Source organism: Heterodontus francisci, chromosome 14 (assembly GCF_036365525.1).
Source record: "Heterodontus francisci isolate sHetFra1 chromosome 14, sHetFra1.hap1, whole genome shotgun sequence".
In the NCBI taxonomy this organism is placed as follows: Eukaryota; Metazoa; Chordata; class Chondrichthyes; order Heterodontiformes; family Heterodontidae; genus Heterodontus; species Heterodontus francisci.
In genome coordinates this window covers 62,634,949-62,661,983 of record NC_090384.1, presented here as the reverse complement: position 1 = coordinate 62,661,983, position 27,035 = coordinate 62,634,949, and the positions used below count along the sequence as shown (strand labels likewise).

At 41.7% G+C, this 27,035-nt stretch overlaps 1 protein-coding gene across 9 annotated transcripts in view; it reads left to right on the top strand.

Annotated features, from left to right (window-relative positions):
- The window catches only part of stk33 (serine/threonine kinase 33), a 218,773-nt gene extending 204,363 nt beyond the window's left edge, over nucleotides 1-14,410 (top strand). For 8 of the 9 annotated variants that reach the window (XM_068046331.1, XM_068046328.1, XM_068046326.1 and 5 more), the window contains one exon: nucleotides 13,238-14,410. In XM_068046331.1, coding sequence (XP_067902432.1) covers nucleotides 13,238-13,453 — 216 coding nt within the window. In that variant the 3' untranslated portion in view covers nucleotides 13,454-14,410. Of the gene's footprint in view, nucleotides 1-3,826; nucleotides 4,055-13,237 lie in introns of those variants that run through there. The other variant, XM_068046332.1, reaches the window with a different exon arrangement.
- Nucleotides 14,411-27,035: the final 12,625 nt, after the last annotated feature.

Below are 27,035 nucleotides of genomic sequence, written 5' to 3'. Positions count from 1 at the left end.
GGTGGCATTGGTGCAATAGTTAGAGAGGACCTTGGTTTGGGAGATCAGGATGTAGTATCGGTTTGGGTGGAGATGAGGAATAGTAGGGGAAAGAACTCATGAGTGGGAGCGGTCTCAAGCCCCTAAACAGTAATCACAGTATAGGACGAAGTATACAATGTTACGACCAGGTGAGAAAGGTGTCTAGGGCCCTGTTACTATCTTCACCTGGTCTTATTGTAACAGGGTTTAATTTTAAACACACTGTGTTTTGAGCTCCCGCTTTGTGAATCCTTGTTCACAGCTTTCCAATTATAAGACAAAGCAACTAATTCACACAGGTTTTCTGAGGTTTACGGAAGAAAGATGAAATTTTATTAAAACTTAAACGCTAATATGGTTCATGCCAATGGATGTAAGACGTGCCTGTGCTAGCATGCACATGTGATACACACATGCAAATACGGACAGAAAAGAGGAGAGGAAAATATAGTAGAGAGGGATTTGAGGCAATATCAGAAGAGTTTCTTGTTTACTGTGCTTCGAGTTCACTTGATTGTAGGTAGTCTTGCTGTTCGTCAGGGTCCAGTGTTGTTCTTAAACCTTGTTCACGTAGGAGACTTTTCTCTCTTTGAGGTTCATGTGTTTTCACAAGGTTCAGTTCTGTGGGAAAGAGATGGAGGCAGGCAGGACTGGAGAGGAGGTTCTGTTCCAACTGGGAGCACGCAGCTTTGAGTTCAAATTCAAATGCAATTTAAAGCTCTCAGTTCAAACCTCTGCAACATCTAGTTAGTCATGTGACTAAAACTAGTCTGACCACTTCTGTGTATTGGGGAAGCAACGACTGGGTCCCCATTGTTCCAACACTGTCTGTTACTATGCAAATGTCTTTCCAGTCAGGGGCTTGCAATTTTAAGTTTTAATGTTCATGTGGCGAAATAATGTGTGCCTCAGTCTTGGCAGGTGGTGGGGGGGCGGCGGGTTTGCCTGACAACAAGAAGAAATATTGGGTGCTTCTGATAAAGGGACGGCAATAATCATGGGTGATTACAATCTACATATAAACTGGAAAAATCAAATTAGCAATAGTAGCCTGGATGAGGAGTTCATAAAATGCTTTTGAGATAGTTTCTTAGAGCAGCATGTTCTGGAACCAACCAGAGAGCAGGTTATGTTAGACTTGGTATTATGTAATATGACGGGATTAATTAATGACCTCAGAGTAAAGGCACCTCAGGTAGCAGCGACTACAATATAATTGAATTTTACATCCAGTTTGAAAGAGAGAGGAGTGGGTCTAAGACGAGTATTTTAAACTTGAATAAGGGCAATTATGTGGGCATGAAAGCTGAGCTAGCTGAAATGAACTGGGTTACTAGGCTAGGAGATAGATCAATAGAGAAGCAGTGGCAGACATTAAGGGGATATTTCAGCATACTTATATTTCTACTACAAAGACAAATTCTAAGGGGAGGACCCACCATCTGTGGTTAACGAAAGAAATTAAGGAAAGCATCAAACTTAAGGAAAGGCATATAATTGCGCAAAGATGAGTAACAGTTCAGGTGATTAGTCAGAATATGAAGAATGGCAGAAAATGACTAAAAGGCTATTCAGGAGAAAGAAATTAGAGAATGAGAGGAAGCCCGCGAGAAATGTAAAAACGGATGGCAGGAGTTTCTACAGGTATTTAAAAAGAATAAGACTAAGTAAAGTGAGTGTTGGTCCTCTCGAGAGTGAGAATGGGGCTAATAGTAGATAATAAGGAAATGACACATGCAATGAACAAATACTTTGCTTCTGTCTTCACTATAGAGGATACAAAAAACATTCCGCAATAGATGTAAATCGGGAGGTGGAAGGAAGAGAGGAACTTGGTGAAATTACAATCACCAGGGAAGCAGTACTGAGCAAACTGATGGAGCTGCGGGCTGACAAGTCCCCAGTCCTGATGGACTTCATCCTAAGATCTTAAAAGAGGTGGCTAATGAGGTAGAAGATGCGTTGGTGTTAATTTTTCAAAATTTGCTAGATTCTGGAAAGGTTCCATCAGACTAGAAAGTTGCAAATATTCGGGGGGGTGGCGCGGGGGAGAGCAGAAAACAGGTAACTATAGGCCAGTTAGCTTGACGTCTGTCGTGTGGAAGGTGTTGGAATTGATCATTAAGGAGGTTGTAGCTGGGCACTTAGAAAAACTCAAGGTAATCAGAAATAGTCAGCATAGTTTTGTGAAAGAGAAATCATGTTTAACCAACTTATTGGAGTTCTCTGAAGGAGTGACGTGCTGTAGATAAAGGGGAGCCCGTTGACGTACAGTACTTGGATTTCAGAAGACATTTGACAAGTAGGAGCTCATTGTGTAGGGGTAACATATTTAGCATGGATGGAAGATTGGCTGGCTGGCAGTAAACAGAGTGTGTGCATAAATGGGTCCTTTTCTGATTGGCAGGATGTGACGAGTGGAGTTCTGCAGGGGTCTGTGCTGGGGCCTCAACTTTTTACAGTTTATATCAGTGACTTAGATGAGGGGAGCGATGGCATGGTAGCTAAATTTGCAAATGACAAAGAGGACGTAAGGAGATTGCAGACCGATTATAGATAGGTTGAGTGAGTGGGCAAAAATCTGGAGTATAATATGGGAAAGAATAAAAAAGCAGAGTATTACTTAAACGGAGAATGATTGCAGAATTCCAAAGTGCTGAGGGATCTAGGTGTTCTCGTGCAGAAGCCACAAAAAGTTAGCATGCAGGTACAACAGGTAATAAAGAAGGCGAATGGAATGCTATCCTTTATTACTAGAGGAATCGAAAATAAAATAAAAGTAAGGATGCTATGCTTCAGTTGTACAGGGCATTGGTGAGACCACATCTTGAATACTGTGTGCAGTTTTGGTCTCCTTATTTAAGGAAGGATGCAAATGCGTTGGAGGCGGTTCAGAGGAGGTTTACTGGATTGATACCTGGAACGAGCGGATTGTCTTATGAGGAAAGGATGGACAGACTGGGCTTGTTTTCACTGGAGTTTAGAAGAGTGAGGGGAGACTTAATTGAAGTTTATAAGATCCTGAACGGTCTAGACAAGGTGGATGTGGAGAGGATGTTTCTTGTTGGTGAGTCCAGAATTAAGGAGCACTGTTTTAAAATTAAGGGTTGTCCTTTTAGGACAGAGATGAGGAGAAATTTTTTCTCTGAGGGTTGTGCGACTTTGGAACTCTCTGCCTCAGAAGAAGGTGGAGGTGGGGTCATTGAATATTTTTAAGGCAGAGGTAGATAGATTCCTGTTGGGCAAGGGAATCAAGGGTTATCGGGCATCGATGGGAGTGTGGAATTTGAAACACAACCATATCAGCCATGATCTTATTTAATGGCAGAGCAGCCGAAGACTTGCAGGTTAATAGGTAAATTGGCCCTCGTGTAGGTAGGTGGTAGGAGAATTGAGGGAAGGTGGGGATGTGGTAGGGAATATGGGATTAATGTAGGATTAGTATAAGTGGGTGGTTGTTGGTCGGTCCAGACTCGGTGGGCCGAAGGGCCTGTTTCAGTGCTGTATCTCTCTATGACTCTAGCAGGCTTGAGGGGCCGAATGGCCTACTTCTGCTCCTAATTTGTATGTTAATCCCAACCTTATAAGAATTAGAAATGCTTTGCCCTTTTCCTCTACAGTCAGCTGTATTTTTTCTTGTTCATGATCCATGTCTTACATAACCCTAATACGGACATTTTAAATACTCCTGTTTGGTTCAGGTAATTTCTTCAGATTTTAAGTTGGAATACTGTTTTGGTCTAAGGTGCCATGAATTTCTGCAATTCAAGCTTGCTCCAGATGCTTTTTCCTTATGTGTTTATAGGCAAGTCCTCACTCCTTATGAACTATTCTGGAATACCAGGACACAAGACAAACAGAGTACTTTTAGCATCATGGTATCCCCAAGAGAAAAGTGCAGGACCTCATTGTATCATCCTGATCTCTCCAAAAGGCAGAAACTACTAATACTACACTAATAGACCTTGGGATGAAAACCAAGAATCAAGTTTATTCAGAAATGAGATTAATATTAACACTATTAAAATAAATATCGTATTTTAACTGGTATATAATTAATGTAAGTTAGTGTATTTTTCAAAACAATAAATGTCAATTATTCCTTCACAATTCTCTGTCATACTTTGAACAATTTGGACCACACAACTTTGCGAAGCTGTAATGTGAGAAATGAACTGTACAGTTCTTCGGCTTTGCATGTATTGCACCATAACAAAAAGGAAACTGAGGAATAGTCACAATTGTATGATTTTTTTTATTTTGATAAGGCTGGTTTAAAATAAATGCCATTTATAATTAATGCTGACCCACTGAAAAAAATATTTCTTGCAGTGATTGATCTGCCAATCAAATCAGATTTCACAGGTATCAGGACAATTTCCTGACACCAAGGAAGAAATTCATACACTTTAAAGATGCAGCCAAACTGCAAGTCTTGCTTGCAGGACCTCCTGATTAGATTATTGTGAAGACTAGAGATGGAACCATAAGGGATTAATAGAATTGTAATCACATTAACATCTAACACTTGCATGGACTCTGTCTCCCAACACTTGTTAAGCAATCCAGATCAACAAAAGTCAGATAAACTCCCACTTGATAAGCAATCCACTTAAATAGAAGTTAAGTAACTTTTTATATTAGAGCCATAGAGGCATAAATTCATTATGGCACATAAGGAGGCCATTCAGTCAATCGAGTCCATACATGGACGAATTAGAATTAGAACATTACAGCACAGTACAGGCCCTTCGGCCCTTGATGTTGCGCCGACCTGTGAAACCATCTGACCTACACTATTCCATTTTCATCCATATGTCTATCCAATGACCACTTAAATGCCCTTAAAGTTGGCGAGTCTACTACTGTTGCAGGCAGGGCGTTCCACGCCCCTACTACGCTCTGAGTAAAGAAACTACCTCTGACATCAGTCCTATATCTATCACCCCTCAACTTAAAGCTATGTCCCCTCGTGTTTGCCATCACCATCCGAGGAAAAAGACCCTCACTATCCACCCTATCTAACCCTCTGATTATCTTATATGTCTCTATTAAGTCACCTCTCCTCCTCCTTCTCTCCAACGAAAACAACCTCAAGTCCCTCAGCCTTTCCTCGTAAGACCTTCCCTCCATACCAGGCAACATCCTAGTAAATCTCCTCTGCACCCTTTCCATAGCTTCCACATCCTTCCTATAATGCGGTGACCAGAACTGCACGCAATACTCCAGGTGCGGTCTCACCAGAGTTTTGTAGAGCTGCAGCATGACCTCGTGGCTCCGAAACTCGATCCACCTACTAATAAAAGCTAACACACCATATGCCTTCTTAACAGCCCTATTAACCTGGGTAGCAACCTTCAGAGATTTATGCACCTGGACACCAAGATCTCTCTGTTCATCTACACTACCAAAAATCTCCCCATTAGCCCAGTACTCTGCATTCCTGTTACTCCTTCCAAAGTGAATCACCTCGCACTTTTCCGCATTAAACTCCATTTGCCATCTCTCAGCCCAGCTCTGCAGCCTATCTATGTCCCTCTGTACCCTACAACATCCTTCGGCACTATCCACAACTCCACCGACCTTAGTGTCATCCGCAAATTTACTAACCCACCCTTCTACACCCTCTTCCAGGTCATTTAACAGATCCTTGCGGTACACCACTAGTAACTAAACTCCAGGATGAACATTTGCCATCAACCACCACCCTCTGTCTTCTTTCAGCTAGCCAATTTCTGATCCAAAGCTCTAAATCACCTTCAATCAACCCCATACTTCCGTATTTCCTGCAATAGCCTACCATGGGGAACCTTATCAAATGCCTTACTGAAATCCATATATACCACATCCACTGCTTTACCCTCATCCACCTGTTTGGTCACCACCTCGAAAAACTCAATAAGGTTTGTGAGGCATGACCTACCCTTCACAAAACCGTGCTGACTATCTCTAATGAACTTATTCTTTTCAAGATGATTATAAATCCTGTCTCTTATAACCTTTTCCAACATTTTACCCACAACCGAAGTAAGGCTCACAGGTCTATAATTACCAGGGCTGTCTCTACTCCCCTTCTTGAACAAGGGGACAACATTTGCTATCCTCCAGTCTTCCGGCACTATTCCTGTCGACAACGACGACATAAAGATCAAGGACAAAGGCTCTGCAATCTCCTCCCTAGCTTCCCAGAGAATCCTAGGATAAATCCCATCTGGCCCAGGGGACTTATCTATTTTCACACTTTCCAAAATTGATAACACCTCCTCCTTGTGAACCTCAAACCCATCTAGCCTAGTAGCCTGAATCTCAGTATTCTCCTCGACAACATTTTCTTTCTCCACTGTAAATACTGACGCATAAATATTCATATTGGCCAGTGATGTGGATTTGCTCGACCAGTTTTGCTTACCAAAATATAGAGAGCATAGCTTTCCATAAGGAGTAGCTGGGAATCCATTTTAGGATTCAGAATCCAAAGTAAAAAGTGTTGGAATAAAAACATTTGTGCAGATTCTTCTGTCCTGACACTAGACAGACTCCTGATCTGACATACAATAGTGTGGGAGCTTTTAATGTTCTGAGAGAACCTTAGATGTTTACAACAGAGAGAGGGGCTATTCAGCTTGTGTTTGTGCTGACTCTTTGCTACATCAATCCAAAAATGAATTCCACAGCTCCCCATATCTCTGCATCATCTGTCTCAAAAATGTATCCAATTCTTCTTTAAAAGAAACAATGGCCTCTAACTCAAATATGCCTGTGGGGCGGCACAGTGGCGCAGTGGTTAGCACCGCAGCCTCACAGCTCCAGGGACCCGGGTTCGATTCTGGGTACTGCCTGTGCGGAGTTTGCAAGTTCTCCCTGTGTCTGCGTGGGTTTCGTCCGGGTGCTCCGGTTTCCTCCCACATGCCAAAGACTTGCAGGTTGATAGGTTAATTGGCCATTATAAATTGCCCCTAGTATAGGTAGGTGGTAGGGAAATATATAGGGACAGGTGGGGATGTGATAGGAATATGGGATTAGTGTAGGATTTGTATAAATGGGTGGTTGATGGTCGGCACAGACTCGGTTGGCTGAAGGGCCTGTTTCAGTGCTGTATCTCTAAACTAAACTAAAACAAAGCATTCAACATTTCAACAATCTTTGGAGTAATCTATTTCTTAACTTCTATCCGCCCTCTCAGTAATGATTTTAAATTAATGATCCCTATTCGTTGACTCCACAACTGGAACAAATAGTCTTCCTTTCATTGTTCAGCTTATCAAAGCCCTTCATAATTTTAAAAATCATCCGAGTATCTCAAGTCTTTTCTCATAACTAGATCCCAATCCTGCCATCATTCTGGTAAATCTAAGTAGTGCACACTCTTTGACCCCAATGACAGGTTCCCCAAGATTTCACACAACACTTCAAATGTGACCTAACCAAGGTGTTGTACAATTTATCATTAGCTCTTTGCTGTTTTACTCGCTGCCCTTAGTTCTAAAAGCTAAAATGCTACTGGACTTTTTTTAATTGTCATTATATGCCTGCACTCAGACCTCTTTAAGGAATTTGTATTTGAATCCACAGCATCTTTCCATTGACTGAAAACTCCTGTTCCTTATTTTTCCACCCAAATTGCATTACCTCACAATATCATGTGACCATTGGATAGTAAGTAGACTAAATTAATTATTCTTCTCTGTGCTTCTGGAAGAGACCAGAAGCAGTATCCCTTAGACACAAGTTGAATTTTCGCAGGATAAAAGAATGAGGAATTTCAACTAAGATGGTCACTGATAGGCTAAGGAAGTTAAAGGAAGACGATAAATCGGGTCCGGATGGACGTTGTACAAGGGTAATGTAGGACAAGCAAGGTAAAAACAATTTTTTACAATTCCAGTCCTAATTAACTACAGATTTGACCCAATAAGGAAATGAATGCCAACACTCGTGAACTCGTTGGAGTACCTTAGGCTTTACTCCATATGGCTTTCAAAAAAAATTAAACATACCCTACGAAATTAAAGATTACACATAGTTTACTTAGAATTCCAGTACAATAGCATTAAAATCCCAGTGAATATTATTGTAAAATCAATGTTACAAATGATACCCACAGACACTTGTCTAGACTGCGGCTTCAATCTCACCAAGTTCCCACTGACCAATGATCAGTCGTTCAGAAGGGATCTTCTTCCAATAGCTGGCCAGGCTATCTCAACTGCAGTTCCAGGTAAAGGAAAGAGGACCCTCTTGTATCCAGGATTGACTCTCACTCTCCCCTCATGCATGACATCACTAAGTCAGTGATAGGGTCTTTCTCTTCATGATCAATCACTGTGCATGATCAATATTTTTTCCTGTTCCCTCTGTACGACCCTACCCACATATTTGATTTGCTGAGGATTCAGACTCAAATAGAATAAATAATGACACTGGCAAAGGTGTAGGATGACAAAATTCTCGAACTAACTTTATTGAACTATGCTTTAAAATCATAAGGATGTGAATAGCACATTGATAACTGATGAACAAGCAAATAACACCATGCAGGACCTATCAATGGAAAACAAAACTCGCAAACTGACCTCTTTCAATTCAGTTGTGTCCTCATTTTATAAATACCCCACAGAATTTGAATCTTCCCAATCCACAGGACAACTAGCTTGTCTTAATTTAAACTATAAGATCAAAGGTTTACACATCCAGTTGTCTGGATGATATCCACAAAGGTGAATCTTCCGCACAGTCCCCAGCTTTTCTCTTCAATCTCTTCAACTCAACCACAGAAAACTGGCACTTCCCCCTCTAGCTTTCTGCTTTAACTCAGCCAGGAGACTAAAGGGTTACATGTTTCCTGAACGATACAAGCTTTTCTCTTGCCCAGCCCAGCTGGTCCCCTCTAAGCTCTGTTCACACCTGGAGCACTGATCAGACACCCAGGGGAAAAGATGTAACTTCTGATGTGTTGGCCAATGGTCTTGCTGTACAGCGAAGAACAAAAGAATGTCTGCCTTTCTTATACCCCTCTGTACATGTATTCAGAACCTGTGGTGATCAGGGATTGGTATCTCCCTGCATGGTCAACTCTGTGAGTGGTCATAGATGATGTTACCTCTCATGGACAGAGTCCCTAGCAGATGCTAGTGATGAGGACAAAGTTCACACTTTTTCAAGGTTCCTCACTCCACTGACCATAATGATGATCATGGAACCAGAAGAAGTTACAAGATTCCTTTCATGAGGTTCATCCTGCCAGTGTTTTGATCATAGGTATTTGTACATTAGAATGTTTACGATAAGAAAAGAACAGATCCCGTACCTGCTTTCTTCTAATTACAAGCTGTAGTTCATTTTATTGCCCATATCCTTTCTTGTAATTATAGGCCTTCATTTTATTACCCATATCCTGCCACCTTAATAAGCCTTTGGTCATTTACTGTCCATATCTTGTCCTAGGAACGCAGCACATCATGAATTGCCCATGTTTTCCTTACTATTTTCCACTCCCTTAACCCTTGTGTTCCCACAAAGATCAAGAAGATCAAGCTAGCAAATTCAACATTAGCCAATTTGACTTAATATATCATGCCTTGTATACATTCTCATAGAGCAGTCGTGGTTGTGGAATGCAGCCGAAAATTGATCAGTTACATCGCTATTTCAGTCCATATTTACAGTACTTAAAATGCTCAACAAAATTAGTCACATCCCTTGCTTCTTTCGAGAATCATTTCAAATGGAAGCAGTTCTTAAGGATTGAGGGAGCTATCAGTTAATCATTAAAAAAGGGTATGGTGATGACCAGGTGATTACAGACCAGTGCCATATGTCATTTCAAAGTATTAGCCCTCATGAAAGTTAGATAATGAAATACTGAGATAAGTATTGTATTGTAATACAGAGTCCATATGGATTCTGGCTAACGATTCACTAGAGTTTGTGGAGAAAATGCTAGAACTTGTTGACAGCAGACCGTCTGTTCATAGGATATCAAAAGCCTTGTTTAAATGCACCATATCATGCAAGCTATCAGTCCACAAGGTAGTAAGGCATGATATAACAAGCAAGATTTTGAGAGAGATTGAAAATTAACAAATTGCAAAAATAGCAGCTGTAAGGGCTTACCAACAGGGTGACACAATGATCAGTGCTGGGGTCATTGTTATTTACAGTGTATATAACTGATTTGGAGTGGGGGACAGAAATAAAACTGTTTTCAGGTGAGACCAAGTTGAAGACATTCACACAATAGCAAACAGGCAACATGTTTATCAAGGAAGAGGCCTTTGCCAAAGCTATGGTAAATGAGATTACTGGGATACTGGGTGATTTAAAAATATATAATGGGGAAATAACTAGAAAGACTGGCAGTACTTAAAGTGGGCAAGTCACCTGGTCATTTTGAGGTATGCCTGGTGCTGCTCCTGGCATGCCCTCCTGCACTCTTCATTGAACCAGGGTTGGTCTCCTGGCTTGATGGTAATGGTAGAGTGGGGGATATGCCGGGCCATGAGGTTACAGATTGTGTTGAGTACAATTCTGCTGCTGCTGATGGCCCACAGCGCCTCATGGATGCCCAGTTTTGCATTGCTAGATCTGTTCGAAACCTATCCCATTTAGCACGGTGATAGTGCCACACAACACGATGGACGGTATCCTCAATGTGAAGGCGGGACTTCGTCTCAACAAGGACTGTGTGGTGGTCAATCCTGCCAATACAGTCATGGATAGAAGCATCTGCAGCTGGCAAATTGGTGAGGACGAGATCAAGTATGTTTTTCCCTCATGTTGGTTCCCCCACCACCTGCCGCAGACCCAGTCTAGCAGCTATGTCCTTTAGGACTCGGCCAGCACGGTCAGTTGTGGTGCTACCGAGCCACTCTTGGTTATGGACATTGAAGTCCCCCACCCAGAGTACATTTTGTGCCCTTGCCACCCTCAGTGCTTCCTCCAAGTGGTGTTCAACATGGTGGAGTACTGAGTCATCAGCTGAGGGAGGGCTGAGGGTGGTAATCATTAGGAGGTTACCTTGCCCATGTTTGACCTGATGCCATGAGACGTCATGGGGTCTGGAGTCGATGTTGACTCCCAGGGCAACTCCCTCCCTACTGTATACCACTGTGCCACCACCTCTGCTGGGTCTGTCCTGCCGGTGGGACAGGACGTACCCAGGGATAGTGATTGCAGTGTCTGGGATATTGTCTGTAAGGTATGATTCCGTGAGTATGACTATGTCAGGCTGTTGCTTGACTAGTCTGTGGGTCAGCTCCCCCAACAAAGCCTAAGCTCTGGAATTCCCTCCCTAACCCTCTCTGCCCCTCCTATTTTAAGGTGTTACTTAAAACCTACCTTTTTGACCAAGTTTCTGGTCATCTGTCCTGATATCTCCTCCTGTTGCTCGGTTAAAAATATTTTATTGATGATGCTTTTGTTATGCAACTTGGGACATTTTGTTACATTAAAGGTGCAAGTTGTTGTTTACAGTAGGCAGGAACAATGACTTTCATAAGAGAATTATGCACTCATACTGGATGCAGTAGTCCTGTTTAGATTGGGAGGTATCTCGTTCATTAGCAAGCGGTGATCAAGATTGCCCCCTTGAATAGATGAGAGGGAAGCTGAAACTACTATGTTTTGAACCCTGATAAAGAAGTTCAGGATTGTTCGCAATCAACATGTCATGAATGTTTAACTGCAGGTGATAAATTAGCTATTGAATAGGCGAAGCTAACTACGCAGGGCCTACAAGAAGAAATGGTTCAGTAAATGAAGTCAACAACATCTTCAACACATCCCCCTTAGGGTACATCTGTATTACAAGTCTAGTGTCAGGGGAATGAAGTTTCTGCTTTGCATCAATGCTAAGCTGACAGTATAGACGCAGAGTCCAACCTGATTCTGTGGGAAATTAAATAGAGTGAGATCACCTGGAGGGTGCAGTTTCTCATTACTTTGGCTTGACACTGCTTAGAATATAAATCACACATGCCAAAGCTCTTTTTTTTTAAGCTGACAATATCCCAACCCACATGTCAGCTTTTTACTGGGGTTGGAAATTATCAGTATTAACCAATCAGATAATTGGAAAGGTGGGGCATGGCAGATTGATTGTAGGGTAGACCTGGAATTGATCAGGTTAATTGCTCCCGTTGTTTCTGGCATAGAAATTGAGGCAGAAGAAAGTTAAAATGACACTTTGATTTTTGAAAGTCACAGTTACAGATATGTTCAATTAGTGTTTGTCTTCAAATAAATTATATGCAACAAATTAGATGCTAAAATGCAGCTTTTAAAACTTTTGAATTTGTTCAAAGGAACTTTCCGAGGCTTGCTCGGTTGTTGTCTTATGTGAAAGATGATTTCTTAAAGGCTGGGTATAACTGCTTTTTTGAGATAGTGGACAGTTGAGATACTGATTTACAAAGTGTACAGGTTTACTGTTTCTTCCAACACTCTGTAAACTTACCTGACCTTAAATTTAAATGTTTAGAGAGCAGATTCCTCCCATTCTCTAAATATTTGAATTTCTAACTTGCAACTTACAATTTACGTACTATTACCGTTAATTGGCTCTATTTGGCAATTCTTGTCATGTACAATTGCCAGGGCTAGGAAAAAAATAGGGAACAGGGTTGGAGTGATATGTTTTACCACTTTAAAAAATACACATAATAATAGGTGTTGAAATGCTAATTGTGACAAATCAGTGTCTTGGGGGCATACCTCCATAAGAAATTAATCTTTTGCTTTCAACAATTTTCTAAATCACTGACTGCTAACTATGCTTTTGTATACTGCAATAAAAGTGATGTAATGTTGTGTAAACTTGCAATTTAAGGTAAGCCTGTATTCCACTCGCAGTCCAACAACTCATTGTCTTCATGTGCCGTTGGCCTGTGTGCAAAGCTGCGGGCTGGTGCCAGCTTTTTTGAAGCTCTTTTTGCTCATTTTCTAGGTTGATATGCATGATATCAATCCTGATTTACAAAGTTTACAGGCCTTACTGTTTCTTCCAATACTCTGTTGTCAACCTACCTGACCTTAAATTTAAATGTTTAGAGAGCAGAGCTTTCTTCCTCCCATTCTCTAAATGTTTGAATTTCTAACTTGCAACTTATAATTTATGAACTATTACCATTGATCCCAGGGTGATTGTGAAACTTGAAACTTGCTTACATTTTGAAATTATTTTATGGTCAATTTTCACTTGTATTTTGGTTAATTTCAGCCTCCTGGGAGCAGCAAGGATTCTCCAAAACTAAACATGAAACGATCACCATTACAAGATAAACGAACATGGTCACCCTCACATCTGATCCCGTCAATCAGATCAGGTTCTATCTCTGGGAAGCCAGAGGTACGTAGATCCATAACTCCAACCAGTAATGGTACTGGATACAAATACACAAATAAGTCTACTCCCAAAACCAAAAAGAGCACATAGGATAAAGAATTTTAACATCAAAACCACAAACTTCAAAATGATCCCAAATGCAAATACTTCAAAAAGGAACCATGGATTGCAACATTACAAGATAAATTTGGCTTTCCTCTCTTTGCTGCTGACCACTATGAATGCTAATGTGCATAAAGGTTTTTTTTTACTTTTACGTATAAATTTCACTTGGAAAAGAGAAAAATATGGAGCAAGGAAACTGTTCAAATATTCAGTAACTGGAAGACTCCTAATTTATCTTGCTTAGAGATATCAGTACTGTTGGAAATCAGAAATAGTTTATTTAAAATGCCTGTCTTTGTTGTGTAGGAATTTATTGTGTTTGCACATTAGATTTACTGTCATTGCTTATTTATTTAGTTGCTACCTGGAGGCTGCAGATACCCTAAAAGAGCCAATGAATAGTCTGCAATGAGAATTAGAACATATTTTTCCATACAATTACTTGACCAGGCATGGAGAAATTTGTCTGTTCTCATTGTTACTTAGCAGCCCAAATAGTCACTATAAACACTGTCACTTTTAATATACAAATTGCAGTGTTATTTTCAAGAGTTGCAAATTGAGCAATTTTATACTGACTTCTGCAAAGGGAGGTTAGAAAAATGTAACATATGTTAGATAAAATCAACCTCTTATTTACACAAGAAGTATTACTGTAAAAATGTACTTTACATGACAAACTTTAATGAGCTTGAATGTGGTTGTACCTGAGCTGTACATAATACATTTTCTATTCTGTTTAAATATATTGAGTGGGCCTAAGATGTACTGTAGCATGACATCATGCACCAGGAATCCTGGGACATGTTAACCTGTGCATGTCCATCCAGATAACTGTAGAAGGATAATGATGCCTGTTCTTGACTAAAGTTTTCTATAGCTTTTAAAAGCAGATGTTCTCTTTTGAGTTGGAAAATAAATATTACCACCTTTGAATGAAAACTTGCAGGAATGTGATTTTTTCGTCTGTAATCTGATTCCAGTTATTTTACATGAGCTTTCTTTCTTAAGCATTCCTTTTAGAAACTTTTTAAGCAGTTCAAAAGGTATTTCACTAGTTATAAAACTGTATACAAACAAACAATGTCCTTAGCACAATATTAATATTTTCACTAAAATGTTGACACATTCGTGTCTTGAGGTTTCAGAAATTCAGATGTACCGTAAAAATATTAATTATAAAATTGTTAAAATTATAAACTATGTTCTGTGCAAATACTTAATGTTTGTGCCCTACATCTAGCTCCAGTTCTGATCACATTTCTGATATCATTTCATCGTGTCATGTCACTTACTGAGATCTTATGTGACCGAGCTGTCATTGCAAATAAGGCTGAGCACAATGACCCAAATAAGTGTGTTGCAAATGAACAGCAGCTGTGACATTTGACCATCAAAATTCAGTTTATCCATTTCAAGTGGTGGATGGCGTTTGATGTTGAGCATTTTGCTAAGTGTAAACAGGTGGTTGAGTGAAATACGCCTTGTAAAATACCCCAATACAGAATGTCACATCACAGAATGTCCCATGGAAATAAATTCCTATGATTCACATGGCATTTTGGGCACCCAGAACAGGCATGATGAGAAAGAGCTATTGAAAACGTCACAACCACATCATACAGATTGGTAATTCATGGATTCCTTTAAAACTAGCAGAGACCTTCAAAACATTTACAGTGAGATTAGTATCTTTATTGCAACAGTATTTCTTTAAATCCCCATCCCATGCTATTCCATCCCCCTTCCTCCCTCTCTCTTCCCCATCCCCCTTATGTCATACCCATCCCATTCCTTTCATCCATTTCATATCATCTTCCTATGCCATGCTATCCCATCCCCCTAAAGTGAGTGTGCAACTGGAGAATTGATAACAGGGAACAGGGGAATGGCAGATAATTTAAACCAATATTTTGCATCAGCCTTCACGGTGGAGGACACTATAAACATCCCACAGATATCAGATAAGCAAGGAGCTAATGGGAGGAAAGATCTTGTAACAGTCTCGATCACAAGGGACAAAGTATTTGACAAGCTAATGGGACTAAAGGCAGACAAGTCGCCAGGACCTGATGGCCTACATCTAATGGTTTTAAAGGAAGTGGCTGCAGAGATAGTGGAGGCATTGGTCGAAATATTCCAGAACCCGCTGGATTTCGGGAGGGTCCCAGTGGATTGGAAAACCGCTAATGTGACGCCCCTGTTCAAGAAGGGAGGGAGACAAAAAGCAAGAAGTTATAGGCCAGTCAGCCTAACATTGGTAATTGGGAAAATGCTATAGTCCATTATTAAGGAAGAAAAAGCAGGACATTTAGAAAAGCTTAATGCAATCAAACAGAGTCAACATGGTTTTGTGAAAGGGAAATCATGTTTGACAAATTTGCTAGACTTCTTTGAGGATATAACGAGTAGAGTTGATAAAGGGGAACCGGTAGATGTAATGTATTTAGATTTCCAGAAGGCATTCAATAAGGTGCCACATAAAAGATTATTGCACGAGATAGGAGCTCATGGTATTGGGGGTAATGTATTAGCATGGATTGAGGATTAGTTAACCCACAGAAGACAAAGAGTCAGGATTAATGGGTCTTTTTCAGGTTGCAAAGACGTAACTAGTGGAGTGCCACAAGGTTCAGTCCCAAGGGCCTCAATTATTTGCTATCTATATTAATGACTTGGAGGAGGGGCAGAGTGTAGAGTATCCAAATTTGCTGACAATACAAAAATAGATGGGAGGGCATGATGTGATGAGGACATAAGGAATCTGCAAGGGGATATAGATAGGTTGAGTGAGTGGGCCAAAACCTGGCAGAGTTTAATGTAGGAAAGTATGAGGTCATGCATTTTGGTAGGAAGAATCAAAAGGCAGACTATTATTTAAATGGAGAGAGACTTCAAAAAAGTGCAGCACAGAGAGATCTGGGTGTTCTTGTGCATGAAACACAAAAAGTTAGCATGCAGGTGCAGCAAGTAATTAAGAAGGCAAATGGAATTTTGGCCTTTATTGCTAGGGGGTTGGAGTTTAAAAATAGGGAAGTCTTGTTACAACCGTACAAGGTGTTGGTGAGGCCGCACCTGGAATACTGTGTATGTTCTGGTCCCTGTATTTAAGAAAGGATATACTGGCATTGGAGGCAGTTCAAAAGAGATTCACTAGGCTGATTCCTGGGATGAAGGGGTTGACTTATCAAGAATGGCTAAACAGATTAGGCCTTCATTAATTAGAGTTTAGAAGAATGAGGGGTGATCTTATTGAAACGTACAAGATTCTGAGGGGGCTTGACAGGGTAGATGTTGAGAAGATGTTTCCACTAGTGGGGGAATCTCGAACTAGGGGACATAGGTACAGAATAAGGGAACACTCATTTAAAACTGAGATACGAAGGAATTTATTCTATCAGAGGGTACTGAATGTCTGGAATTCTCTACCCCAGAGAGTTGTGGAGGCTAGATCACTGAAAGTATTTAAAGAGGAGGTAGATAGATTTTTGAAATATCGGGGAGTTGAAGGTTATGAGGAACTGGCACGAAAGAGGAGTTGAGGTCTGGGGCAGATCAGCCATGATCTTGTTGAATGATGGAGCAGGCCTGAGGGGCCGAATGGCCTACTCCTGCTCCTAGTTCTTATGTTCTTATCCCCATTACTCCTCCCAGGCCATCCCAGTCCCCTTCCCTCCCAGGCTGTATGCTCTACCACTTCCCTGCTTCCCTCACATGCCATCTCTCCTCACAACCTGTGCCCCCTGCTCCATGCCGTGCCCGCCTTCTCCCTCATGCCATCCCCTCTTCACCCCCATGCAATCCCCCTGCCACGCCCCTGCTGTCACCTCCTACCCCCCTTGCTGTCCCCCTTCCTCACCCATTTTGACCCCCCTTTCACCCCTGTGCTGTTTCCCCCTTACCCTGCCCCATGCCACCCCCTTACCCCCTCCATGCCATCCCCCTTAAACCCCCATGCCATTTCCCCCCCCCTTACACCCCCTGTACCGTCCACCCCTTCCCCACCATGCCCCCACACTCCCCTCGCTCTGCCATCACCCCCTTCCATGCCTATGCCGTCCCCCTCTCCCATGTTGTCACCTCCTGCCTCCATGGCATCCCTCCCTCTGCATGTGGTCACGCCCCTGCCCCATTCTTTACCCCCCCCCCCCCAATGCCGTCACCCTCCTTATCATGCTGCCCCCATACCGTCACTTGTCCAACCCACCCTCCCTCCCTCACATGCCGTCCCCTTTCCATCTCCTCTCCTATACCGTCTCCCCTCCCACCCCATCCCACCCTCCCATATCGTTCTCCCCCCCCCCCCACACAGTCCCCTTCCCTCCCTCCCTCCCATGCCACTATCCTCCAGTGCCGCCATCCCTCCCTATTTGCTTGCTGTTGTCGACCTCCTCTCCCATATTCTGTACTCCATGAAGACACCTCCTCTCCCTCCATGCCATCTCCACCACCCTCACCCACCCTGATGCCATCCTCCCTCCCATGCCCTACCCACCATCCTATGCCTTGCAATTGCCCCCCCCCCCCCCCCCCCACAATGCCATATACCCCCCACCCACATCATCATCAAGAGACCAGTAACCGAGGTGGGGGAGCATCAGAAGTATGGGGCCGAAGCTCACGAAGCAAGGTTAGGGACATGCTGTCCCTACAACAAAATGTTACAATATCTAATCAGCTAATTGTCAGTTCACAGTGCAAAGCTTCACTGGACCTTACAAAGCACTCCACAAATCGAGACATACAAACCCAATGGAAGTTGTCCTATTTTTAAAATCCGTCTCCATCTGCGATCCTATCCCATCATCACCTCAGTATATCTTTATTTAATATTATGTGATTAAATTGTACCTCAGTCTCTCTCAATTTCTGTTGGTTGGCATCCTTTCATCTACGAAAGATGATGGACATGCAGCAAACATGTGACGGTCAATCCTTGAGACACAGGCTCTGCCACAAGTGCTGCACGTGAAGCTGCCAAGTGATGCTGTGAATTGTTGTTTTTGATGTTGGCACCTGTTGCCAAGCTGCTGTAGCAACTGGTCATCGTGGTAGTCCACACCAGTCCACAGGATGTGTCGCCAATTCCCTCTTTCGCCAGCTAGTGACTCCCAAGTGCGATAGTTGACATTTCGGGCCTTCATGTCACACTTGCAAGCATCCTTGAAGCAGAGCTTTGGGCGCCCCACTGGTTGTCTGGCCCCAGCAACCTCACCATACAGAAGGTCCTTGGGTATGCGACCGTCTTCCATCCTGTGGACGTGTCCGATTCACCGAAGCTGCCTCTGTTTGATTCGTGCCAACATACTTGGGAGCTCTGCCTTTGAGAGGATTATCTTCAAGATGGCTCCTGGGCAGTCAATTTCAGTTATACTGATTATATTTTACCTCAGTCTCTTTTTTCTTTAAATTTTGCGTGTCAAACCTCTTTTATCCCAATATACCTCCAAATCTTGTCCTATTTTTAAAATGGATCTCCCTCTGTGATCCCTATATTACATTGATTATACTTTACCTCAGTCTCTCTATATATTTTACCTCTGTCTTTATTTTGTCGGCTATATTTAACCTCGGTCTCTCTCTATTTGTTGTTACATTGATTTTATCTCGGTCTCAACTTTATATTATAGTCTCGCGAGTGCATATTAAACTCACCTCTCAATGTATGTGTGTAAACCTTGAACACATCCACTGTAGACCTGATCTCTTTGCTGTGTGCTGGCTCCACCCAGCAATTCAACCAACCAACTAATATGAAAAGTGTGGACAGACAGAATCTATTATTATTTAAGATGAACTTTTGCGTCAGCAGGTCTCCTTGTCCAAATAGTTGCAGAATAAAATATTGTAAACTAAAAGTTACATGTTACTAATTGTGAATTTAAATTTCAGCTTTGTAAAACAATGCTCACTCTTGTCTTCAAGTAAGTGAAAAATGTGCAAAGTCTCAAGTTCAAGTATAAATATTCAGGTTTTAATGGCATTGCCCTTTCCTATCCTGAGTGGTGTGAAACAGGGCTGTGTTCTCGCACCCACACTTTTTGGGATTTTCTTCTCCCTGCTGCTTTCACATGCGTTCAAATCCTCTGAAGAAGGAATTTTCCTCCACACAAGATCAGGGGGCAGGTTGTTCAACCTTGCCCGTCTAAGAGCGAAGTCGAAAGTACGGAAAGTCCTCATCAGAGAACTCCTCTTTGCTGACGATGCTGCTTTAACATCTCACACTGAAGAATGCCTGCAGAGTCTCATCGACAGGTTTGCGTCTGCCTGCAATGAATTTGGCCTAACCATCAGCCTCAAGAAAACGAACATCATGGGGCAGGATGTCAGAAATGCTCCATCCATCAATATTGGCGACCACGCTCTGGAAGTGGTTCAAGAGTTCACCTACCTAGGCTCAACTATCACCAGTAACCTGTCTCTAGATGCAGAAATCAACAAGCGCATGGGTAAGGCTTCCACTGCTATGTCCAGACTGGCCAAGAGAGTGTGGGAAAATGGCGCACTGACACGGAACACAAAAGTCCGAGTGTATCAGGCCTGTGTCCTCAGTACCTTGCTCTACGGCAGCGAGGCCTGGACAACGTATGCCAGCCAAGAGCGACGTCTCAATTCATTCCATCTTCGCTGCCTTCGGAGAATACTTGGCATCAGGTGGCAGGACTATATCTCCAACACAGAAGTCCTTGAAGCGGCCAACACCCCCAGCTTATACACACTACTGAGTCAGCGGCGCTTGAGATGGCTTGGCCATGTGAGCCGCATGGAAGATGGCAGGATCCCCAAAGACACATTGTACAGCGAGCTCGCCACTGGTATCAGACCCACCGGCCGTCCATGTCTCCGTTATAAAGACGTCTGCAAACGCGACATGAAATCGTGTGACATTGATCACAAGTCGTGGGAGTCAGTTGCCAGCATTCGCCAGAGCTGGCGGGCAGCCATAAAGACAGGGCTAAATTGTGGCGAGTCGAAGAGACTTAGTAGTTGGCAGGAAAAAGACAGAGGCGCAAGGGGAGAGCCAACTGTGCAACAGCCCCAACAAACAAATTTCTCTGCAGCACCTGTGGAAGAGCCTGTCACTCCAGAATTGGCCTTTATAGCCACTCCAGGCGCTGCTTCACAAACCACTGACCACCTCCAGGCGCGTATCCATTGTCTCTCGAGATAAGGAGGCCCAAAAGAAAATGGCATTGCAATTGTATGATGTATTGCATTTTTGGAAGGATTAGTCTATTCTCGTTTACAGGCTAATCTTATAAAGAGCTAACATACTATCCACAATGAATTTGGGTGAACTTATTTGTACGTTTTCTTTTTCAATATGCAACTGATGTCCTGCTTGGCATTAAATCCCTTTTTGTTACAAGAAAAAATCTGGTCTTTGCTTTTCTTTGATGTGTTTTCGTAATGTCTCATTTAGGTTTTTCTTATTTCCTCTAGCTGGAAGTACTTTCAATCCAAATGCTTAATGACCAGGGAATATTTTTCTTTTTGAGGTGGGCAAATATTTAACATAGCAGCCAAAGTGAATACAAATATTCAAAAAAATCTTAAGCTGTATCAGCTAAATTTGCAACAGCCTCTATCTGGAGTTCTTGAAACACTCAGTAATTCACATCACTGTACCTGCCTGTGAATTAAAGTTTTTTTTAAAATTCTTGAATTATTTGCATACCAGAACTGCAGCACAAATTCTACCATGGTACTTGTGGTGTGCAAGACTGGTTTGCTATTTGTTTATGCTACATATAATTGCAAAGATATTGTATTTTACAGAAATGATAACGATTTATCCATCCTCGCACCTAAACTCTCAAACTGTCACCTTGAGTTTTGTATCTCTGTTACCTATGTGTTTGATGTACTGCAGACATTACATGCCTATATTTTATTGCTAATGTCCTAATGTTTATGTAGGTTATTCACTCTATCATTAGCAATGGTAAATAATAAAACCAGCTTGTGTGTACAAAATGAGAATTGTTTCCAGGTTTATTTACACGCTGTGATAGCCAGTGGGTGAATCCCTTGTTCTTTTTGTTTGTAGCGTGTATGTATTACTAGCCATATAATTACTGTTTTAATAACCTGTAATTCATGTCGGCTATGCTGTATGCTATATTTATAAGCAATTTTACGTGAAACCAAAACTGATGGCAGCAATTGTCTGCAGCGAATTTCTGCCTGTGCTAAGTACACTGTAACTGCCAAAGTCTTTTATTACTTCTTACAGTAATGCCTAAAAGGTGAGCCATAACAGACTGAACAAACATCTCACCAAATTATGCCACTCTTGTGCCGAAACTTGCTCATCCATGCAGAGGTAATAGAAGGAAACATGGCATTGGAACAGTTTTTTAGAACAGCACCTTAATGTTTTTGCCATACCTAATCCCCTATGAGAATGGTCTTAGAATCAGTTCCCAGGTCAATTGTGTTAAAAACTGCAGGAAAGTGTGCCGTGGTTGGCTCTCATACTGATTCTTTATTTCCTGAAGAGGAGATTGGAGCGTGACTATGTGGTGGCATAAATCCTGTATTTTTTCACTGTATGATTTGACTCATTACTAAACCAATCTGACATGCTGCTGGCCAACATTACTTCTGAATATAAATTAAGCTATTTAAATGCAGGGAAGTAAAATGGCCACAAGATGTAAGATACAATTTCTTTTCTTCCCCTCCACCCAAAAAAAAGTTGAAACAGACAATTTGCATTTGTACTAGTGAGAAAATAATCTTTTTTCTCCCAACCCATCAAGCACTAATCAGGATTGGCAATTTATATAAATTGCACAGCGACACCGAAGGAAGGCCTTTGCTGTAATCTACCACCTGCATTGGAGTCAGCACCAAAGGAAAACTAAAGTCCAGGCACAGATTAAAGTTAAATAGCAATATGAATTGCAAACTGCTAGCGCATAGGGACATTTTGAGCTTTATAATTCAGGCAAGGTGAGCTTAATGAGCATAAATACAAACAGGCACACAGAAGACACGATCCATCATTGAACAAACATTACAGGGCCAGTATTGTTTCCTGTGAGCCTGGGGAATGTCAGTTCCCAGGTGCAAGTAAGAAGGAAAGGGCGGGGAGACCCATAATGCTAGGAATTTCTGCGGTTTCCCCAAAGGAAAAGGGCAGAGTGTTTGCATCTGCAACATTGATATTTAGGTTATGAACAAACTGGCTTGTTATTTTAGTAGAGGGAATCGCCCGTCCCAATAATAGAAACTGAATATATAAGGCTGGCTTGTACTAGGCCGCAAATACTAACCCATCATATCAACCTTGCAACTACTTGACAGATTACACACACACACGCACGCACGCGCACACACACACACACACACACACACACACACACACAGCGTCAGAATAAAATGTCAACCATGTGACAATCTCCAATGAGCTTTCATCAGAATCTGTATCCATTCACATTACCTCAGCCTACGATTACCTTTATGCCTAGTCAAATGCTCTTTTAATTGTGTGACATAAATGAAGTGCTTTTGTCAAGAGATTCAGAATAGTGCTGGCTTTGTTAATTCAGTCATGGCACATAAGGGGTTAATTCAGTTTCATTCACAGAAATCATATCCCAGTTTAACTTGATACAATAGTTAGCCTGTACCTGATGTCCCAAAGAGAGTTGATTCGAATATAATTCTTATGCGATTTATTAAAATACATGCTTGTTTTTTAAACTTATCAAACATCACTTGGATCTGCTTGGTTATGGTAATTTTAAAAAGTATTTCTCAATCTTTTTGTAGTTATCTGGATGACACAAAGCTGGGTGGGAGTGGGAGTTGTGAGGAGGATGCAGAGAAGCTCCAGTGTGATTTGAATATGTTGAGTGAGTGGGCAAATACATGGCAGATGCAGTATAATATGGATATATGTGAGGTTATCCACTTTGATGGCAAAAACAGCAAGGCAGATTATTATCTGAACCGTGATAGATTGGGAAAGGGGGAGGTGCAGCGAGACCTGGGTGTCCTTGTGCACCAGTCGCTGAAAGTAAGCATGCAGGTGCAGCAGGCATTTAAGAAGGCAAATGGTACGTTGGCCTTCATAGCAAGAGGATTCGAGTACAGGAGCAAAGATGTCTTGCTGCAATTATACAAGGCCTTGGTGAGACCATATCTGGAGTATTGTGTGCAGTTTTGGTCTCCTTATCTGAGGAAGGATGTTCTTGCTATGGAGGGAGTGCAGCGAAGGTTCATCAGACTGATTCCTGGGATGGCAGGACTGACGTATGAAGAGAGATTGGGTCCATTAGGCTTGTATTCACTAGAGCTTAGAAGAATGAGAGGGGATCTCATAGAAACCTACAAAATTCTAACAGGACTGGACAGACTAGATGCAGGAAGGATGTTCCCAATGGCAGGGGAGTCCAGGATGAGGGGTCACAATCTAAAGATACGGGGTAAGCCATTTAGCACTGAGATGAAGAGAGATTTCTTCACCCAGAGAGTGGTGAACCTGTGGAATTCTCTACCACAGAAAGCAGTTGAGGCCAAATCATTAAATATATTCAAGAAAGAGTTAGATATAGTTTCCTAGGGCTAATGGAATCAAGGGATACAGGGAGAAAGCGGGAACAGGGTACTGAGTTTGGATAATCAGCCATGATCGTATTGAATGGTGGTGCAGGCTCGAAGGGCCGAATGACCTACTCCTGCTCCTATTTTCTATGTTTCTTCCTTCCCCACTTTGTAAATAATGGAGTGATATTTGCAATTTTCTAATCCATTAGTACAATTCCTGAATCTAGAGCTTTGCAAGATTATGACTAACATATCTGCAATTTTTCCCTTATCTCTTTTAAAACCCTGAAGTGGAAGAAGTCCCACTATTTTCTCCTTTCTGTTTTCTCACTTTATTAAATCTGCTTAGTTTTTCCCTTTACTTTGTTTTCTTCCACTGTGGAAACAGATACAAAGTTCCCATTTAACACCTTCCCTTTCAGCATTCCAAAGGGACCGTTCCCTGCTTGAGACCCTGGTTCAGTCCTCAGTTATCCCCAACACCCCATTCCTTTCTCACGCTAGTGAAGGAGATGCAATATCTGCCCTTTTACCTCCTCCCTTCCCACCATTCAGGGCCCCAAATATTGCTTCCAGATAAAACAATGATTTACTTGTTCTTATTTCAATTTAGCATACTGTATTCACTGCTTATGATATGGTCTTCTCTAGATTGGAAAAATCAAACGCAGATTGAGTGATCACTTTGCAGAACACCTCCATTCAGTCAGCATGCATAACCCAGACCTTCCAGTCACCTGTCATTTTAATTCTCTGCCCAGTCCCATTTCTCACCTCTCTGTCCTTGACCTTCTACACTATTCCAGTGAAACTCAATGTAAGCTCGAGGAACAACACCTCATCTTAACGATTAGGCTCTTTGCAGCCTTCCAGATTCAACATTGAGTTCAAAAATTTTAGATCATAACCTCTGCCTCAGTTATTCTTACAGCTCCTCTAGACCCATCTTTTGTTTCTTTACATGTCCCATTATCATCTCCTTTTGCCTTGCACCATCATCCTTTATGTCATTTAATCTCTTCTGCCTTCCACCCTATCACAGGCGTTCCCTTTGGTTCTTTCCTCTTCTCCCTCCACCACCCCCCCCCCCCCCCCCCCCCACCCCTTTCCTTGCTTCATACCTGCTTAAAACCTGTTGCATCTCTCACTTTTTTCAGTTCTTATGAAAGGTCATCGACCTGAAACGTTAACTCTGTTTCTCTGTCCACACATGCTACTGACCTGATGAGCAATTTCTGTTTTTATTAATCATTTAATATGTCTGCCATTTCCTCATCAGCCATTATAGTCTCCTCTGCACTTATAATGGGCTACCATTCTCCTTTACCAAAGTCTCTCTTGGTATGTGTCTTAAAAATATTTGCTGTTAATGTTGATATTACTTGCCAAGTTTATTAATATTCCATCCCCCCACCCCCCGAATTGCTTTCTTTGTGTACCTTTGTTGTTTATAGCTCTTCCAGTCTGCTAGATTTCCACTGTTCCTTGCATTTGTGTAAGACTTTTCTTTTAGCTTGATACTGTCCCTTATTTCAGTTGTTCACCATGCAAGTGAAGCCTTTACTTTTTAGGAGTATGGACTGCTTCTCAACTGCAGCTTTGTACCTATAGTTATGTAAAGGAACAGTACCATTACTGGAAACAGGCTTATCTAGTTGAGGTTTTTCAATTTTAAGGGGAAGCAACGGTGAAGTCTGAAGGCACAGAATGCCTATAAGAGGAGCAGGGCACCGAAAGCTATGCGGCATGGTTTGTTTGATGAAACAACAGTTGGCATTTATATAATAATTTCTCACATAAAAACATCACAAAGGAAGGGGTGGATGCTGAATAGGAAAAGGAGGAAATTTTGGAGGGAACACCAAAGTCATGGTGATGAATTTGAATTTTCAGAAGTCCAAGAAAGGGGTAAAGATAGATATTGGGGTGAAGTTTTGTGAATGAATGCTAAAGAACAGGACTACTGATTATGGAATAGATGAAGCAGAGAACAAGCAGTCATTATGAGCCAGAGGTGTGGAGGATGTAAATAAGGATATGTGACACTCCAACAAGATGGAGTAAGGCCGCAGAGGGATTTGACTATAAGGCCCTTAAAATTAATTTTCTGCGACATAGGAAACCAGTAGAGCTTTCTAAGGAGAGTGTGTGTGGGGTTATGTGGGAGTGCACAGAGACTGGATTAGATGAAGTTCGTGAAGGGTGGAAATGGGGAAGCCAATGAGCAGAGCACTGTAGAAGTTAATTCTCAAGGTTTATGAAGGCATGAATTAAAGTATCAGTATGGTAATGGACGTTGAAAAAGATGACTTTCCATTTGTCAGAATTGAGCCAAAGGAAATTTTGACTCATCCAAGGCATTCAGATGGTGTGGTATTAAGGTATAAATAATCCATCTCTGAAGTCACTGTTGCTCATAATAGCTAATGATCTGCTAAAGGACAAATAGTTGTATATTTTTAAATACAAAAACTTTCCCTCACAAGTCAAACCAACTTTGATTATGGGGCTCCCTAGATGTTTAACCCAATGTAAACAACAACCTCATCATATTCAGGACTGAACACATGACCCTCTGGGACCAGAATTTTATTTTTTGCCACTTTAATGAGGATCGCAGTTGTCACTTTACACACTGCCCAATTATTTAAACAAGTGTAAATTGGTCTTGCAACAGATTCCGTATGCTGTTCTGCAGTGCAGCTCCTTAATCACTGAGAGGCCTCAAAACTGTTGCATTCAGAACGCCACATTGCCAAATTTTGAGACTTTTGTTTTTTTTATTTGACTAACTGGAGTTTGTGCATTAAAGCTAATGCATTTTTTCTGTACTTCATTCTGTACCAGCTTCATCCCCGCTGGAATGAATTTCCGTGCTCTGTAATAAATACAGTGCTCAGTACAGATATTCCATTAGCCCTGCCAATGGCAATTCGGCTTTCAGGGACAAAAGGAAGGTGCACTGGTACCTCAGGCTTCTGTTGTAAATCTACAGATGATCCAGGACTTG